The sequence below is a fragment of the Anoplopoma fimbria genome, chromosome 13 (assembly GCF_027596085.1).
Source record: "Anoplopoma fimbria isolate UVic2021 breed Golden Eagle Sablefish chromosome 13, Afim_UVic_2022, whole genome shotgun sequence".
NCBI classification, from domain to species: Eukaryota; Metazoa; Chordata; class Actinopteri; order Perciformes; family Anoplopomatidae; genus Anoplopoma; species Anoplopoma fimbria.
Genome location: NC_072461.1, coordinates 15,083,613 through 15,103,801, shown reverse-complemented (window position 1 = coordinate 15,103,801; position 20,189 = coordinate 15,083,613). Strand labels below are relative to the sequence as shown.

General features: G+C 40.3%; 1 protein-coding gene across 1 annotated transcript; it reads right to left on the bottom strand.

The window, feature by feature from the left end:
* Window positions 1–10,526: 10,526 nt before the first annotated feature.
* On the bottom strand, window positions 10,527–16,187 carry LOC129100655 (E3 SUMO-protein ligase ZBED1-like). Its single transcript, XM_054610094.1, has 4 exons — window positions 14,745–16,187; window positions 14,556–14,622; window positions 14,158–14,246; window positions 10,527–10,709 (listed from the first exon to the last, which is right to left on the bottom strand). Exons 1-4 carry the CDS (start codon window positions 16,185–16,187, stop codon window positions 10,527–10,529), a joined length of 1,782 nt encoding a protein of 593 aa, XP_054466069.1.
* Window positions 16,188–20,189: the final 4,002 nt, after the last annotated feature.

Sequence of the window (20,189 nt, the reverse complement as noted above, 5' to 3'; positions counted from 1 at the left end):
ATCTTACTCTACACTATAGCTGCTCAGCACCAAACAACAGATGGACACGTTATGCAACCAGCTGGTGAACATAGTGTAACATTTAGGACCTACAGAAACAGATATTTCCCATAGGAGTTTGTGGTGACCAAAAGAGGACTAAAAGGAGAAGGAATATTGGACTTCCGTTCACCTTGCTAGTCAGAAACGCATCTGATAATGTTGCTCTGGGTATGCTGGACAAAAATGCGAGTGTTTTCTTACATGCAGCATAAAAACTTTATAGCAGGATAATATGTCATTGTTGTGTTTACAACGTGTTGTGCTGCCCCATAGGGGCCAACAAAATTATTTATACAAGATTAAATATATTGGGTCTAATAACAATTGTATGAGCCAATAAAATACCAATTATGGGATTTTTTCAAACCGTAGAACATAAACTCATGTTTCAATATCCTTTAGTCATCAGTCATGACTGATGACTAAAGGATATTGAAACATGAGTTTATGTTCTCTATTTTTGGATTGTGATGGCTAATGTCACATTAGCCATCACAATCCAAAAATAGAGACTATTCCCCCCAATGTCAACTTTTTCATTTTTCATTGTAACCATTACATTACAGGCATTTAGCAGACGCTTTTATCCAAAGCGACTTACAGGAAGTGTATTCAACATAGGTATTCAAGAGAACATGATGACAAAACTTCCTAATCATAATTTAGTTTTTATTTTACCCCAAACACTAATGTTTTAGGTCATCACAAAGAAACATTTAAAAGATGAATGTCAAAACACTCTTCCAGTGTAAAAAAGCATTACAAGTCTGAACGTGAAATCAACAAGACATGCTCTCAAATTGAAAAAAAAATGCGCTCTGGAATAAATATTTGAACAAAACCTCCATGGAAACATCCACGATAAGCAATGCACATCTCTGAGTGGAGAGGGCCTTAAGTTTTAGCTACACAGTAATATGTTTACAGCACAATAATACTGAACTGACTAACTAACTGGATTTGAATGAGCATCTTCAAATCTTCAAAATTGCAGTGCAATGCCATACCATGAAAAATATCAAGATTTGTTATAATCAACAGTATTTCATTTTACAAGCTTATAGAATTAATCCATAGCGCCTCCTCTTTTGAGTTCTGCTTCAGAATGTGGCTTGAGGTTTAAAGGCAGGTGCATTGCTGCAGGCCAACATTTATGTGCAAATAGGGTTGGAGATGCAATTTGCAAATATCTCCCCTTCAGATAATTTCAACTTGGTCAGAATATCAGGTCAGTACAGAATTGTATAAGGTGGAGGGGGAGAAAAAAAATACAAAAGAGCGGGCAATTATCTTTCATCTACCCTTGAAAACAGGGCCCACGGTCCAGATGGTTGTACTGTCACAACAAGCTATGTTAGCAAAAGGAAACATGTTACGTCCCCAGGGGTTTCTGTGGACCACATTTACATTTTCTGCATTTATCCGGAGTGTCTTGCAGTAGGAGAGCAGGCGAGCAGGTAGGCGCTCAGTGGGGTAACTGACTGACATCTGACCTTTCTGTTGGGAACAGAGGCCACCATGGGTCACCGTGCCACCCTGCTCCCACTGGAAAAATGCTCTTTGATCACAGCTGCATGTTGGCCACCAGATGGAGCTGTGAGAAGAGAAAATGTGTCAGGGTCAGATGATCTACTTATTTTAATTTGTAAATTTCTTGGCATCTCATTACTCAGTGGAATATATTCAGGATATGCATTATTGAGGAATGATCGTAGCTGAGCGCTGAGTATTAATTCTTCACTCTCTTACATCGTTTCCAAAATTGGATTCCCACCTCCTTTAAAGCCTAAGCATATGAACTCCATATTTGCATCAAGTTTAATGCATTTACAGTGCACTTTTAATAAGGATTGTCACAAAGTGCTGCACTTAGCAACAAAGCACATATGCAAAGACTCCTATTGAGTGCAAAAAGCACTATCTCCCAGTTATCTCTATGAGGCATGAGTGGCTAAATATAGGCCATTCCTAAAGGTTGAGGATTTATGGGTGAAATCCCTGCCTCTGATAACAGAACATTATTTCACCAGGCTCCCAGAGGAAAGAAACTGAATAATTTTTCAGGTGACAGTAGATCCTCACCAGGAGTTTAAACAAGTGCGCTTCAATGAGGTTATATTATTCTAAACACAACTGGCATCTCCAATTAGGCTAAATAAACCTGGCCCAGTTTGTTGTGGGAGCCTCTATGTCAGCTTGCAGATTACATGCCTGTCTGTGGCTGGCATGCTGTTTTGGCTCTACTCTCTTTATGTATTCATCTCCTATTTATGCACATTACTGACTTTGCTTCTTCCCCGGAGTCCTTATTAGTCACATTACTATTGTTATTCCCTGTACAGGTTTCCATAAATCGTGGCTGTACCTGGACTGTGGTCATGCCTCCTGCTGTGGCCCTGCTGACACCTACTGCTATTACCATTATTATTATTAGTCACATTACTATTACTATTCCCTGTACCATTACGCTTATTGGCTTTGCTTCTACCATAAAGCCCTTTAGCTTTCTCACCTCGCAGGTTTCCATAAATCGTTGTGGTACCTGGACCGTGGTCGTGCCTCCTGCCATGACCCGACTGACACCCACTGCTATTTCGATTACTATTATTAATCACATTACTATTACTATTCCCTACATCATTATTTTAATTCTACTATGGTCATTGCCGCTGTTATTATAAGTAGTCTTCATTTTGTCCTTCGTTACTCTGCTTACTACTCTGATTATATGAATAATTTATGTCATATACATTGAATGTGTTAACTTTCAATGTATATGAACATAACTCATTCTGTACACATGACATCTATTGCATTCTTTTAACAGTCATTGAACACATCATGTCAAAGTTTTTCGGTATAGCAGAAAGCTCTGATTAAACTGTCAACACCGTCTCACAGCAGTTTGTGAAAAGTCACGAAATGCAATCTATTGGTGTCCTGTACAGGGAAACGAGTTGTCCAACATTTTCGTGTCCTTCAGCACAATCTTTTTTTTCAAAACAACATTACGATAAAAACTAGTTAGGTTAAGGCAACAAAAACACTTAATTAGGATAAGAAAAAAAGCCATCACGGTTGGCAGGTCTGGGCAACAAAAAACTGTCACAAACAGTTGGAAAAAACACTACAATAAAACCACAATGCGTCATTTGGTTTAAAGTCCCAAGTTATTAACTTGTGTTGCTTAGTCACAAGGATGCATTTCATTCATGTTTCAACCACGATTAAGGCTCCTATACTGACTTTCCATTGTCATTGTTTTTGTGCTGAGCGACACAAATAAAACAGACAATTTGTGTCCCAGTACACAAACCAATAGATTGCATTCATGACGTTTTCTCAAACTGCCATGATAAGGGGCTGAACTGTCAGGAGTCATTGTTGTGACGAAAGTAACAGCGGTTTCTTTACTCCCTCTACAGTAAGAACAGGCGTTTCCTTTGCCCCGTCGCTAGTGTGGTCATAGTGTTTGTTACGATTTTCATTAACACAACAAAACAGACAGACGGAAAGAGGTCTTGTTGAGCCAAAATCTTTTAAGAGTGCGTTCTAAGACGTCTCTCAGAGAAGTGTTTTTAAAATGGAAATTATAACGGGAAGGTACGGTTTTTGAGGGCCACAAGAAGAGATGCTTTCTCATTTTTCCATCGCCCACCTTCTGTCTAAAAAACTAAAACCAACAAAACTCATAAAAAATCCTGAAAATGAGCTGTTTTAAGGTCAGCTACAGATTAGTACTGCTATTCTCCTTTGAGCCCCTTTTTTTTGCATATATTTGTTTATATTTTGGCAAACAAGCACCATTAAAAGTATGCAAAATTAGCTATTAGCAAATCTTGTTTCTAGTGTGCGCCAATGTATTTTTAGACAACTATCACTGGATTACTTGATAACACTGAAGAAGATTCTCTCTGGAAAGTTCTGAAGCGTGTTTTTATCAATGATCTTTTAATTGCGATGCACATCTAAGATAATGATATCCTCGGAAAGTAAGAAATATGTTTCACATCTGTGTACTCTCACTACTGAGCTTGCTCAGTAGCTCTAAGCTCCAAACTTCAGTGCTCTTGTTCCCCCCCTAGCTTGAGTTTTGGAAGTGTCATTAACGGCTTGTCAGTTTCTGCTCATTACATGCAAAGTGTCTTTCAAAACAAACTTCTGTGTTCACAGGAAACTGACACTTAACACTTTTACGTTTAAAATGTCTTGAAAATCAACGGAAACAGGGGTTAAAGTTAGTTTTTAGTTTAATTGGTTAGGTTTAAACAAAAAAAGTACTTACGAAAAGATGGTTTCACACGGAACTTGAAAAGTGGTCTCCTTTGTGAAAGTCCTGTGTTTGTTTGACCCAGCCGACCTCTGCGCCAAACGTGGACTTTCTCGCTCTTTAGACTACATCAGTTGCTTTGAACGTCAAATTTCAAATGCTAAAGGGTGCCTCATGTGTTGGTATCAGACGCCCAGAGCCACCGACTAAGAATCGGTATTTGACAAGTTGGGACCACCCTTCATATCTCCCACACCTTCAGTGCCGTCTTTTGGTATGGTGTTCTGGCTTTGTCCTGCTGAATGCCTATTACAGACAATATCCTATAACTTCCTGATGTTTAAAATGCCATCTGGTATGATAATCTTAATTTACAGACAAGCACAGAGAGTATCTAATTCCCCAACTCCCCTGTAATGTTTATCCCATCACGATTGGGCTAAAGATTTAAAGTAAAGTGTTACCTGTAGGAGTTAAGCACCTGAATGAATACCTCACATAATGGCAAAAAAATACTTCTTAAGTGATTAAGAATACACAGCATATACAAATACGGCCAGTTTAAAAAACTAGAGGGTTTATAACAAAAATTTGCTGTGGGCCTTGCTAATACCCCTTCTATTTCTCCCACTCTCTGCTTTTTATAAATTAATGGTCAGTTGTGGTATTAGTTTGTGTTAAGTTAATTAAGTGCAATAATAGTTCGTAAAAAATCAACGCCTTGATATCCTGTTATTTTGCGTTGCACACAGTATTAACAAACCCATGTAACAGATAGAAAATGTATCCACGTAAACTTGAGTGAGTGCTTGTAGCCTTGTTATTATTTAAATACTAAGACCATTTAGAAGTTTTAAAGTCAAAATTAAAAATGAATGTTTAGTAGCAAGTCTGGACATGTTGAGAGGGATCGAGCAATTTTGCACATATTATGACAGCAAGATCCTGCTCTGATTTGATGATGAGAGGATGAATACACATCTGCTCACTTGAAAAATACATCCAACATAATGAATTAATGGAGTTTCATTTTAAAAATGTATGACTTTCTGATCTAGAAGCTTGCACCTAGAATTTTTTCTAGGTGTTTTTTTTTCAAAACATATTAGTAGTTTGATTATTGTGCTTATTGAGCTGTTGGTGTTGATGTGCTGAATTATGTTCAGTAGCATTTTATTTTTAATGATGAAGGTTTGTATCATACAAGTCGTAGAGAGGTGGTCAAAGTAGAAGATGTACAAAGTGCAAAACATTGACAATGATGACGCGGATACATATTCTAAATGGCAACGCACTTCAGAAGCATCAGGTAGAATCAATTGTCGAGTCAGGTTTAGCTACATAGATCTAGACCCAGGCCCCCCTCCAGTGTTGGACCTTTTGTGGACCAGAGCTTGGAGAAAGAAGTGATGTCCAAAATTGAGAATGCCAAAGATGATCATCAGAATACAATAGCATACATTCATTACACTCAAACAATTTCACTTTAAGATAACAGTAAAATACTGGCAGCAGAGACGTGAGAAATTTATTGTGTTATTTTACCATGCAGCTACTGTAATTTATTTTAACAGTATCTTATCGTAAATTGGCTTACTGTATGTGATTGTAGAATAACTGGGTTTTACAGTAATTTTATAGTTTATACCAGCATGGTAACAGTTATTTACAAAGGGTAATAAGATTTGCTACTTTTGCATTTAATTCCGAACAACAACAAAAAAAAGTACAATGCAATATTGCTCGAGATTATTACTTGTCCTAAATAATTTATACAGCTGTGTTTCTAAAACAAATAATATTAGGAACATTTGTAGAACTGCAGAGGTACTGCATGTACCTAGCTAACGTTACTAGAGTCACGTCTTTTCACTGTAAAATGATTAGTGGGCTATGAGTAGTTTGATTAAAAAATAGGTGCTATCATCATTGCTGAAATATTAGTCTACAATCAACAATAAGATGTTGATAGATCGTGACCCTTAGAGAAGCGTATTTCCACCACAATATTGTATTACGATGATAAATTACAGTTGTCTGTTGCTTGCCTGTAGGGACGAGAGCTGTTGAAGACACAATCAGAACACGAAGCATATTCGTAAAAGCCTTAAATCAGTTTTTAAAACTTACTCACCAGTGTTTATTATCTTTGCCAACCAGTTAGGTAACTTATGCGGGTAACCAAGGATGCCTTCAGCTGAAAGTCGGCAGTTAACATCGTCACTTGTTAAACTGAAATACCTGTTGATCAGAAAGGGTCGTGATCCTGGTGGAATTCTAGAGAAGTTGAGTCAGCTGTTGAAATATCGATTTACCGACGACCAAACACGCAACAACCAGACAATTTGATGCTTTTCACAATCTTGCTTATTTGTCTGAATGGCTGGGGCAAAGCACTTTTTCTGCAGTCGGCAGCAGCAGCTCCTCCTCTGGCATTTGTTTAGGAATAGATCAAGAAATGCTTACTTAGGTTTATGCGACAAAACTGCTTTGTTAGGTTTAGGAAACAAAACCACTTAGTAAGTTTAAGGAATAGATCGTTGGGTGGGAACTAACCACGCTAAGTGCCGTTACTGATGCAAGTTATTTGATAAAATCATCAACATTAACGTCTTGTTTCACCTGGGGGACGCACTGCGGTCTCCTGGCTGAAAGATTGCTTTTTGTTGGACCCATCCACCACCCTTTCCCCCTGTCCGGTGTGTGATTTAGTGTTATTTATACGTCCTTGTTCAAGATAACATGGATAACATACAAAAAAAATTCGGGAAATATCTATGAATTTTTTTTGGTAGGTATGCTGGGATGAGACCAAGTAGGGCTTTGCCTTACTTGGAGCCAACACGCTGCTGGAGACCCAGGCTGTATAACTGGGACTGCTGACAAAATAAATATTAATATGTGTTGATACTTTATGTTCATGTATACTGTATGTTCATTGAAAACATTTCCTACATTGATTAAAAATATACAGCATTGCACAAGACATGGGTTATTTGTTCTTAACTCCCTGACTGGTAAATCATAAATAATTCAGGACCAAACAAGTCAAATATAGTGTTATATAAGCACGTTAGCAGTTTCCCCTACTTTAAAATCCCTCAATATAACACAGACCCCTGCCTGACTGATCCCGCAGGTTCACAGTTGACTAGTTAGTTTAATTTCATCCTCTCTCTCTGTCTCACACTACCTAAATATTGCAGGGCCTCTGATTTATATTCTCCACAGACCCTCGTGGTATATGGGCAGATATGGTAAGTGGACATAGATGGCTCAAACACTCAAGTGCTCCATTGTTGAGTGCTTGATAGAAATTGGCTGGTGCATCAAAGGAGCGCACCAGCAATTACTCACATAAATTCAATTATGAGACAATAAGCGTTTGCAGACAACAGAACAAAACACACTTTGCTGATAAATACACCTCACAGATGATTGAAGAGATTTAAGGAGATCATAGTGGAAGTCTTGACAGAGTTGTGTCATTTTAAGGACAACATGGGTTATAATAGCTTTGAACTCTGGATTTTCTTTAATATTAAAATTCCATATAATATATAATAAACGGACCTAAACCAATCGCTCGTTCTGTAACTGTTGGATTGGAAAGTATAACGAGAGGACAGAAGCCTAGGTTTGGAACTTTTTAAGAACTTTATAAGCAAAGAGATCAGTGACACACCTGACCTGCAGTGCTAAGAAATTAAATGGTAAAATGGTAAATGGACTGTACTTGAATAGCGCTTTTCTAATCTTTCGACCACTCAAAGCGCTTTAACACTACATTTCATCATTCACCCATTCATACACTGATGAAATGGTCTACCATGCAAGGTACAACTTACCCATCAGGACTAACTAACATTCATACCCATTCATATACCATTCATATACACATCGAACATGTACTACCGGAGTCTAGGATCGAACCTCCGATCGGAGAATGACCCCACTCTACCACTGAGCCACAGTCGCCCCTAAATTAGGATATAGTGTAAGTGCAACAAAGTTTCTCAAATGGCCACTTGAGTTCATTCTCCATAGACCTCCATGTTAAAATGCGCAACTTTTCAGCAGAAACAAACTTGTTTACAGACTTGTAAAAGTAAAAATGGTCTCTATAGTTAATATCTACCTTATGACAAAACTGTTTTTTTATATAACTCACCCCTTTAAATTATATTAAGGCTTAAATTAGGCTTAAGTGACGGCGTGGTTACTTTGAGTGTTGTCACAGGTCGCTCCCCGCTAGCTTTCTCCTCTGCTGCTACAACCGGGCTCTACTGACGATCCACCTCTTTGCATATTTTTGGAATAGCCAGGAGTCAGGCTATGGTGACACTGCAAAGATGGCGACGGCCAGAGCCATCCACTTTGAGCTTCACAACAGCTCTTCAGAAACCCAAGGGTGACATCAGGAAAACTATATTCCTATTCTTTACTTACTGTAGGGACACAACATCAAAGCTTTTATTCCCCATGACTATTCATTACATTCATCAACACAAAAGACACTGGGGGATCATTTATTAAATCTCTTCATGCCTGAGAATTTCAAGACATTTTAACAATGAGAATGGGGCATCAGGGCTGGATCTGGTAAATACTGTCGTACAGACTCCACGGTCTTAGTCAAGCTCATCAGGTTAATGGGACAGCGTGGAGACAAAAGAAAAGCTTGTTTAATTTTCACCTCTCCCATGTCATCAGAGTAATGACACCTTAAAGGAGTGGTAAAATGTTCTGTTACAGGGAGACCAGAAGCACCTTGAGAATAGGTGTATCTGCCACTAATTTTAACCGTAGGCATGCATTTGGTCATTATTACAGAATTTGTTGCTCCGGAGTCTACAATTTTTTTTTATTTGGTACCATTAACGTTGACCGCGGTCATAGGCATCTCTTTATAAGCATCATTCTCATATTTAGCATATGTTTCTTTTTTGCTGTTCTCATCTCTAAACATTGAATGGTTTCTTGAATGGCCTGTGCCAAATCAGTAGGCAAAACATTTTCTTCCTTGCGTGTAGCATGTGTGTGTGTGTAACCTGTTCTTCTATGCTCATGTTGTGTGTGTGTGTGTCACTCCCCTGCTCAGTTGCTGTAGGTGGGTGGGTTCCCGTCTCTTCACACTCCATCCCCCCCCCTCAGGAATCTGATGTCAGTTTGGCATTATTTGAGGTTGGCTGATGACCACCTCTCCTCCTGGTCTTTGTTGTTGTTTCTCAGGGCAGTCATATGCCCAATGCTCATGACGTCTGCAGATGTAGCACTGGTCTCTTGTAAGGGGAGGGCCATCTCGGATGGGGCCCCCTCTCCCACGTCTGTGACCTCGTCCTCTTCCTCTTCCCCCACGCCATGGCTGATATGACTGGAGTTCTTGTCCTTGAGGCTGTACAGCACCCTTGAGTAGGGAGACTTGAGCCATGTGAAGCTCGTTTTGTTGTGTCTGGTCTTTCTTAGCTTTGGCTGCAGAGCAATGTTTTTCAGAGTGACATGCGTGTCGCAAAACCTCAGTCAGTCTGGCATTTTCCCAATCGACACAGCATTCTTGAACTCATTTTCCACGAAGACCCCCTACGAAGGCATTTCGCAGGTGGCTCTCCCACGTACTGCATATGAGTTCCAGTTCTTCAGGCTCCTCATGTCCGCAGTGGAGGGCGTAGACCTGATGGAGCCTGGTGTAGTAGTCATCAACGCTTTCGTTAGCGCTCTGCTTGCATGAGGTGATCTTTGTCAGGTCAGCTCTGATGGGGAAAGCCTTTATGATGTCTGCCATGAGCTTTTCCAAGAATTTGGTATAGGGCTCGTTCTCCTCCTCCTCCCAGTCAGCTGCTTTGAGCCGCCTGTCGTTTTTTTCCAAATGCTCCCTTTATTTTTGCATAGTTTTCTGCGCCCAGATGTTTCAGAAGCATTCTTTTTAGTTAATTTTCAGTTGGCTGCCATTCAGTGCAGAACACAAACAGTTGTTTGGACAGTGTGCTCCCTCCTGCAGACAGCGGAGGAAGCTCTATACGGGCCTGATCAATGTCTCTTGCTGTCCATGGTCTATGGACAAGGGCAGTGCCTTTTGCACCAGCTACCTGTACTATTAGGTGCCTGAATCGCTGTTTCTTCATCCTCTTCAGTCCCGTCAGAAGCGTAGGCTTGAGGTGGAGTCACAGCTTTCTGCCCCAACTTGGTCTTCGATCGAGTTTTTGCACCCGCTCCTTTAGAGGACTCCTCGGGCGGATAAGCTGGAGGGTCCTGCTTTAGGGGCTGAGGCTGAGGTTGAGGCTTGTGGTTTGTCTTCTTCTTCCTCCTCGTCTGCAGCTGGTGGTCCTGTCAGTGGAGGGCTGTACGGGGGAGGATGGGTGTCTAGATAAGGGTCCACTTTACATAGCTTGGACAGCTCCTTAAACAGTGAAGAATAGGGTGATGTACCCATTACTTTAGGCACTGTCCTTGGAGTGACTTTAGGCAATTGTTTGAGTATTTTCCCGACGCTCTGCTTCACCCTTCCACATTTTCAAACACTCTCTATGTTTTCCTATCTCTTCTAAATCCTTAACTTTGATTACCTTCGTTCCCCATACTCTTTTCTGCTCTTCCTTCAATTTTGTTTCTAATTTTTCTATTTGAGTTATGCTAAATGATACTCCTGGAGGAAACCCATATTCCTGAATCCATACACCAACAAAATCTATGCTCCCTGTTCCATATTTGGACCCCATGACATCGATACATCCCCCTGCAGGAGGAGAAACCTGAATCTTACTCTCACCCGAACCCATAATTCGGATGCGTGTATACAACTTTTAACCTTTTCAACACGGGCATCCCAGTGAGGCCTAGGTTACTATAGCTTAACCAAGATAAAGCTAAGGCAGAAAATGAGTTGCGCTTTTTTGGCGCTGTCACTTCTCCTTTAAACACTGTGTGTGAACAATGGTCACCTTTACACAAATGTTTCTTAGGTCAAGAAACTACAACACCCAGATTTTAATTAACCTGAACGTTTCTGTTTTCCAGTTCTCCTTTTAACCTATCCTCATCAAAAGGATATGAGGAGGACATAAGATGTCACAAAAGCCAAAACAACTCAGGAAGGTTATGTTAACTAACATTCACAATGACCCAGATATTACCAAAACAGAGGTGACTAATTACAACCCTTGAAAACCACTCTATTTACTGATTAATTTTATACTTCACAGATCAGAATTTCAACGTCTCACACGGTTATTTGTTGATTCGTGGACTCAATCAGGTCTTTTGGATCACAGTAGAGATGGCCCAGAGTCGTCGGTGGATCGGTCCTCTCGTCTTTCAAGATGTCAAGATAGAGGCAGGAGTGTTCCTCCTGGATGATCAGTCACCGTTCCTCTGCCGCCTCAGGACGATCTTCTATGGATCCTGTTCGTGACGCGAAATTGTTGTGGAAACTAATACTATCTATCTATCGATGTCCCGAGATGAGTCCAAAGTGAGCGTTGAAATAACAATCAGATGACAAAGAGTGTCTTTGTGATATTTTATTTCTTATAAGAAAGAGGCAGAGGTTTACAGGATCACACAGAGCCTACAAAGTATGCACTGGCAAGCCCGAAAAGTAATGCACTGAAGAGAAAGGCTTCACACTCTGAATATAAAGGACAAAACAGGACAGGGGTGGTCAAGGCTATAATTCAGTGTCTGCAGACTCTGTTCTGATTTAGTATGGTGCCTAGGATAAGGAGTAGGTTAGGGAGGGAGCGTGAAGGTTAGAGGGGAACAAGACGACCTTTTGTACAGAGGTGTTTACCACCCTGCACCTGGCCTGTGGACATAAATCCTTTACACAGAATATCTTCAAACATACACAAATATAATTCACACAGTATAACTAAAACCTAAATTTGCCATTACACTATCTGGAAGACGTGCACACTGAGCCCAAGATAAGAATGCCAGCTCAAATACACAGCTCTGAGTCAAGGATCCCTTGGCAGGGCACAGGAAGTGTCTTCCCATCTTTACTTCCTCAAGGGTGAGAGTGTCTGGGTCATCACAGACATCACTCTTTTCCCCATATGAAGCTGATGGCCAAGACTGAAGGAGCTATGACTCCATCCTGCTGTGACGGTGTATGACAGTGAACAGCCTTGTCCTGTGTCCTCTGGATACTGAAAAAGAAAAGAATGAGCGTCTAAGCTGCACATTTATTGGCATTAGGTAATGGAGTTTGTTAATGTTTTTACACTATGAACATTCATTTTCATTAAAGCAATTTTGGAGTAGAATTCTGTGTCACTTCTTATAGAGAACGTTATGTTCTTTATTGTGGTGCCTAATTTAATATGCAAGTCGAGAGAAAGTTGACAAGCTGCTGAATATGTGCATAAACAGAAACACACTTGGCATTATTCCAGCCTTTACACTGCTTTAGTATGCTTAACATGCTGCAGCTGTTTGCATGACAACATGCACATGCAAACACATTCCACTTAGGTGCACTCATAAAATGAACTGGCAAATTCACAGATACACATGCTGCGAGGCGCGTACCAGAGGTGGGACCAAGTCATTGTTTTGCAAGTCACAAGTTAGTCTCAAGTCTTTGCCGTCAAGTCCCGAGTCAAGTCCCGAGTCAAGACAGGCAAGTCCCGAGTCAAGTCACAAGTCAAGGCCGACAAGTCTCAAGTCGAGTCCCAAGTCCTACCGTTTGAGTTTCGAGTCCTTTCGAGTCCTTTCAACAACAGAGAAATAATATTTAAGATTTGTATTTATTAAGCCTTTTTTTGGAAGAACATTGTTCAAACACTCATTTCAAAAGTGTAAGCTTAACCTTTTCAAGCATGTCACCACTTTATAAAAGATATCCTCACTCTCAAAAATTAAATAAAATAAAATAATCTACATGTAATAGTAGTAGCGTGTGCAGGCTGAACACAATGGAACCTAAGCAATGGAACATAAGCAAAGGAACCTAAGCAATGGAACCTAAACAATGGAATGTCGTGGAGATGAGTTCCACGTAAGCAGCGCTTTGCAAATCTACAGTTATGACAACAACCGCCATGACATCACAACCCCTGCACTAGGTATGCATCTCCATCAGGAGGACGATGCGATACACATCTCGATGCACTGCCAACGATCCGATACATTCAAGATACATAAAAGCAGCTACTAATGCGATACGATACGATTCACCCCTATTGCGATGCAGTGCGATTCGACACGATACGATTCGACACGATGCGATTCAACAAGATGCGATGCTAAATAATACAATTCTATGCAATTTAATATGATACATAATGATTTATTTATTTGTCAGACAACAAATCAGTAACCAGGTTTCTGACAAAAGAAAACATTTATGTGTATGTGTGTAAGTGTGTTCTGAATGTAACATTTTTGTTTGTCAGACAACAAATCAGTAACAAGGTTTCTGACAAAAGAAAACATGTATGTGTAATGTGTATGTGTGTATGTGTGTGTATGTGCATAAGTGTGTTCTGAATGTAACATTTTTTCACTATACCTGACAGTCACAACACAGTTTGCTTCATCCTAAACATGTGGATCAACTGCCTCACACACTAAATTTAACTAATTTGTCCTATTTTCAGGTTTTTCTTAAGGAATATGAGTTGATCCACATGATCAGGATGAAGCAAACTGCGCTGTGCTGTAACTATGTCCCCAGCCGTGCTAAACACTCTTTCAGAGGGTACACTCGTTGCTGGGATGCACAGGTAGCTCTTTGCCAAGGCTGAAAGCAGTGGAAGATCCACTTGTTTTTTCCACCACTGCAACACATCACCACTCAAAGCTAAAGAATCCCTCTCTCTGTACTTTAAGATTTCTGCCCTAGCCCTCTCCCTTGTGGTCTTCATTGGTGCTCTCGCAGTGAGGAAATCCCCAAACATCTGGTTCAAGGCTGTCTTCTTGGGGGGGACATCATCTATGGAATGGAACAGAAAAGCACAGTGAATTATCAGTTGTGTTAAAAAAATATGTAAAAATTATGATTTACAATACTTTCTTACTATATATATAATATAGTAAGATAGTATTGTAAGTCATAACTTTGTAAGATAGTATTGTATGTCATAATTTTGACATTTTTTTTAACACAACTGATAATCCACAGTGCTCTTTTGTTCCATTCCATATATATTATTTAAATAATACTTTATAACTATATATATATAATAAATGCATCTTAAAACATTATTTTATAACTTTTGGCACAGTTCCTATCAGAACAAACCTCTCTCTTCCTCTGGGCTTCTGTCAACCTCTGCCTGGCCCTCATTGAGTGTGCCACTGTCACTTGCCTGACAAAAATCAGTATAAAGGAGACTAGCTGCTAGATTTCTTTTTCCAATTCAAAGAAGACACAGGTAAATTCAAGTAACAAATAGAGAGTTTAGCTACGGTTTATGGAGTATATTCTTACCTCTTCCTCCATCATCACCACCTCTGCTGTTAGCTTCGTGAATACCATGTCCTTGGTGCCGTGGTCTTCCAAGAAAGCCAGGTCTTTGAACCGTGGATCGAGCACTGCAGCATAGTAGAGGAGGTCTTGGAGATACGTGTAGCGACCATCAAAATCCTGTCGGAATCGCTCCTTCATCACAGAAATTTCCAGCAGATCGCTCTCATCTGGCTGGAAATGCTTCTGAAGTTTGGCCTGTATTGGGGAGATCATTGAGATAGTGGGGTGTTTTTCCTCACTGAGGAGTGTTGTTGCCACTTTCAGAGGGGACATCAATTTGATGACCTCTGGGATCAGTGTCATGTCTTCCTCTGTCAGGCTGGCTAATCCTTCTCCCCTCTTTATCTTCCTTGACAGAAGAGTGTTCAACACAGCAGGCTGCTGCTCCCAAAAACGCTCCAACATGTCAAGTGAACTGTTCCATCTTGTGGGAACATCATGGATGAGCTTGTGATTTGGCATGTGTAACTGGGCCTGCATTTCACGTAGAACCTCAGTTGCTTGTGGGCTTCTGTGAAAAAAAGTTGTAATCTTCCTCACTTTCACCAGAAGCTCTGACACCCTGTCCACCTTCAGGGATTTTTGTGAGGCCAGATTGAGCGTGTGCGCGATGCATCGCACATGGGGGTTTATCTCTGCACGAACTCCAGCCAGTAACATATTTTTTGCGTTGTCCGTGACCAACGCTGGGTTCTTGTCTGCGATGTTCCATGTGCAACAAACGTCCTTCAGTAAAAGTCCCAGATTATTCCCTGTGTGAGCCTCGTTGAACGGTCTGGTTTGAAGGACGTGGTTTTGTAAAACCCACTCTTCATCGATGTAATGTGCCGTTACGGTGACATAGGAGTCAGTGGCGCGAGACGTCCAACCATCAACTGTAATAGCAACTCTTTTGGCATTGCTCAACGATTTAGCTATTTCATGCCTCACTTTTTCATACAGAAGAGGGATTTCTTTATCTGTGAAAAGCTTCCTATTCGGGATGTGGTACCTCGGCTCCAGAATGTTTAGGAGGTATTGGAAGCCCTCGTTTTCAACAACACTGTAAGGCTGAATATCTTTGCAAATAAAGAAGGCAATGGCTTCGGTTATTGCCTTTGATCGAGCTGAGTTGGTAGCCAGCGGGGCATGAAAAAAGGTGGAAATACTTTGCGCAGGTGTACTTGTTGAGGCAGCCACTGTAGCCATAGATGAATCGGAGGATGAGGCAGACGTCTCACCATGTCGCCTCTTCAGGTGAGTACCTAAATTAGTCGTGCTGCCTGTGTACTTTATGGCAGCACGACATATTTTGCATATTGCATGGGTCTTATCCAATTTTCCATCTTTCTTTGCAAAGCCAAAGTTTTGCCAAACCTTGGACTTATTGCAAGCTTTAGGGACGTATAACTCCTCATCAGCCATTGTAACTCTCCCGAACACTCCTTCAACTCGCGCGATACTTGGCCGCGACACTTCACGAGAATCTGCCACTGACAGCAGTGGAGATGAGAGCGCGTTTAGGAAACAGTTAGAGAGGGGGAATCTAGAAATATACAATTGTACCGGATTATACCGATGCAAAATTTTTAGGTACGATGCATCGCGGTTCATCCCACATTGTATCCGATGCACCCATTTTTGATCCGGGCCATCGCATCGTGAGCTTTTATGACGATGCATCGGTGCGAACCGGTGAATCTTCCCATCCCTACCCTGCACACATACAGAAAACCATTTATGCTGTAATGACCTGGACGACTGTCCATGAATTGTGAGATTGAAGGCTGTTGTGGTTCATCTATGATGCTTTTATTCTTCTGGTATTCTTCAAATCTGAAACAGGTAAGCATATCAAACAGATGTCAGAAAATGCTAACATTGTGTTAATATTCTTTTTTGGGGTTAATATTAATTGTATTGTATACTTTTAGAGTGTGTGTTTTAACATTTCATTGATAAAATACATTTCATTTGCAGTGTCCCCTTACTTATTAATAATATTTTGACTGCTGTACCTTGCCATCAAACAGCCTTTTCCAACAGGAAACTGATGTATGCTTGTTAATTCACTCTCTCCAATACACCAGATTCCATTGGCAAAAATTGCCATTTCTATCAATGGAATCTGGTGTGCACATACAATCTCGCTTAAAAAAAAATCCTAAACTATCCAGTCTCAAGCTTTTGGTTAATTTAGAATCACCCCCGTGCTTCTGGTGCAGACATTCATAAAGCGGTCCGAGTTAAATCAACCCTAAACGTTCGTTTTCAAAGATGTGCAACTCACCGAGTGGTGATCCACATTTTTATGTCAAACACTCTAGCACTAGCAGCTATTTCATCCATGACAACCCAGAAATGGGGGCGTGCAAACGAGTGAACTTATACATACATACATGAACCCACAGGAGATACAGTTTACCATGAACCCACAGGAGATACGGTTTACCATGTTTGTAAAGTCAAGGTGACGTTAACAGTGAGTTTACAGTCTCATTGATATGTAGCTACCTAGCAATTAAGTTAGCCAACAAGCTAGTGTTGGCTTTGATTCAAAACTTACCGTTCTTTGTGTAACTTCAAATGTCGGACGAAGTTCGACGTTGTCGCGTCTCCGTCTGTTATCTTGCTCCCGCAGGTTTTACATACAGCAATTCTTTTTTTGTTTATCACTTCATAATTTTTGTACCCAAAAGAAACTACCTTTGGTATCATTTTTGCCTACTGGCGCGCGGGTGTGTGTCATGCATGTATCATATAGAAACAACGTGGATCTAATTTGATTGGATGTCGTGCCGCACACAGGTCACGTGCAAAGGGAGATAGAGCGGTCAGTGTCGTGTAAACATACATTTTAATCTTTAGGTTCGAGGAAAGTAGCAAGTCTTTTCAAGTCAAAAGGGTCAAGTCCAAGTGAAGTCACAAGTCACTGATGTTAAAGTCCAAGTCGAGTTGCAAGTCTTTTTAGATTTAGTCAAGTCGAGTCTAAAGTCATCAAATTCATGACTCGAGTCTGACTCGAGTCCAAGTCATGTGACTCGAGTCCACAACTCTGGCGCGTACACACACACACACACACACACACACACACACACACACACACACACACACACACACACACACACACTCTCACATTCAGTCTTGAAACTGAGGAAGACAAGGTTGCTTTCTTTAAATTCTGCTTCAGATATCAATAGTAAAGACAATTCATTGCTGCTGTTATTCTTTTTTATGCTAGAATGTCTAAGTCATCTCTCCCTGGAACATCTCCGGGAATTAAATTCTGTCAAGTGCAAAAATATGAGGACTGCAACCATCAGTGCTTCACTATAGTACTGGGCTCTTTTGCAGAGCACAATACACAGCAATCCCTACTCACTCAATCAGTCACTCATCAAATACTGGGGCTTGGTCAGTGCCCTCCGGTGTCTGATAGCACACTTTCAACAAACTAATATGAACCCACCAGAATCATCATTAGATGCTCAGAGGAACTGACAAAGTATTTAGAGCAAATATTCCCCACAAGGTGGGCAGTGATCACAGGACTATAACCAAGGCTGTGTCCCGTGCAAAACTAAAAGTAAACGTTGACATTTTGTCAGTAGTTAGTTTGTCAAGTAAACGTCTACCATGCTTGTTGCCTAAACCTAAATAAGTGGTTCTGCTACCTACATCCCAACTTTCTGTGAAGATTGAAGTTAATTTGAAAAGACACGCAACGAGTTGAAACTGAGGGTACCTAAAGCGTCATAGTTGGAAGCTTTGGGCCACTGAAAAAGTGTCAGTATTTGATGAGTTGTAAATGAGAACAGAACACTGCTACCACTACTGTTACCACTGGTACTGCATTGTCTCTACTGATTCCACTTCAATTACTGCCTCCAGTTATACTATCACTGCTACTACCACTTCCTTCCTGTTTTATGAGTTCTTCTGCTGCTACCACTGTTGCCCTTACTACTACTATTGCAGCTCGTTCTCACTCCCAACTCATCAAACTATGATGCTCTAGGTGGCTGTAGTTATAGTGATAGTAAAGGAGGAAGTCAGGTTAGGTAGTATGAAGAGCCCAGAATACTGCTGTTTGTGTCCTGTAAATTGATGATGACTTTTTAGTTAGATTATGGTTTGTTATATTACTGCAACGCTTAACTACCCAAACCACAATCTTTTCCTAATCCGTATGTAGAGGTTTTGTTCCCAAACAAGTTGTTCCTTCTGAACACTAAAGTTTATTTTAAATGACACATGCAAAATTGTCTCGTGCAAAACATGATGTTAGACGGGTGTGCAGAGCATTATAGTTTGATGGGCTGGGAGTGAAAACGTGTTGACTATCATGTTAGGATTCTACAACCTCCATAACTATTACCAAAAATAAGAATACCACTACTTCTTTTATTATTATTTCTGTACTCATATTCATAGTTTTCAGTCACGTGACATGCGCGGTGACCTGGAGGGCGAAATAATGGGACAACATGGCGGCTCACAGTGAACTCTCCATAGAAGCACAGCACAGGCGGGTTAATTTTCCTCCTATTTCAAGCCACGAATATTTGAATTGCCTCTCAACTGAAGAAAACCAAAGATATCAGATTAAACTGCAGGTTTTCGGGACTTGCAATCTATAGACAGCACTCGTATTACAGTCACTAAAATCCATCAGAGCTTCACTTTGGCAGAGTTAACATCTATTTTGTGGAGAATCCCTCACCTTACTGACGCCAGGACGAAAGCGTACAGTAGTGTTTACAACTCCTATTCTAGCAACATCATATGATACCAACAAATCATCTGAAGGCAAAGGGCTGTTACTGCATAATGATGACGGACCTGATTCTAAATCAGGAATCTGAAAAAAGACAGTACATTCACAAAAGTTGTATAAAGCTTGACACCAGACAATTAAAGATATCAAACTGTAAAAACAGCAACTGTATGCGGGACATAGCTAAACAAAAGAATTATAACAAAAAAAATGAAAAAAACGGCATAGAGTTGAAGTGTTTTTTTCAACATGTTTTTTTTATACATGTAAGTTTTTGAACATAGATGCATGCACATTACAAGCTTGTGTTGTAAAGAATGTTACAACATATATGTAAAATTGTTAAAAACAATTTACAAATCCAATGTTTTTGCAGTGCTTTAGCCACAGCATTGTTTTCAGATAGAATGCTTATGTAAGAAAAGGCCAAGCTTGAAGTGTGGCACAAACTGTGATCTAGGGAAAGTTGATTAAACCCAGAACTCCTTGTCATAATTAGCGACCATGTTCCCGTAACTTTACATGGAACAGAATTACTCTACATAAACCCATCATCAGATGGTGCTGAAATCAGTTTGACAGTATCGTTAAAAAAGAGCTGGCATCCTTCTTAGAAATAAATGATTCCCCAAAGTCATCACCAACTCTTC

Excerpts from the sequence above, each read along its gene's own strand:
- LOC129100655 (XM_054610094.1), bottom strand. The coding sequence starts at position 16,187 with ATGGCTGATGAGGAGTTATACGTCCCTAAAGCTTGCAATAAGTCCAAG. Across the intron at positions 14,247-14,555 it reads AAGCCCAGAGGAAGAGAGAG|ATGATGTCCCCCCCAAGAAG; the intron begins GTTTGTTCTGAT and ends TCCATTCCATAG. Across the intron at positions 10,710-14,157 it reads TGAAGACCACAAGGGAGAGG|GAGCTGTCCAAGCTATGTAA; the intron begins GCTAGGGCAGAA and ends TCACTGTTTAAG.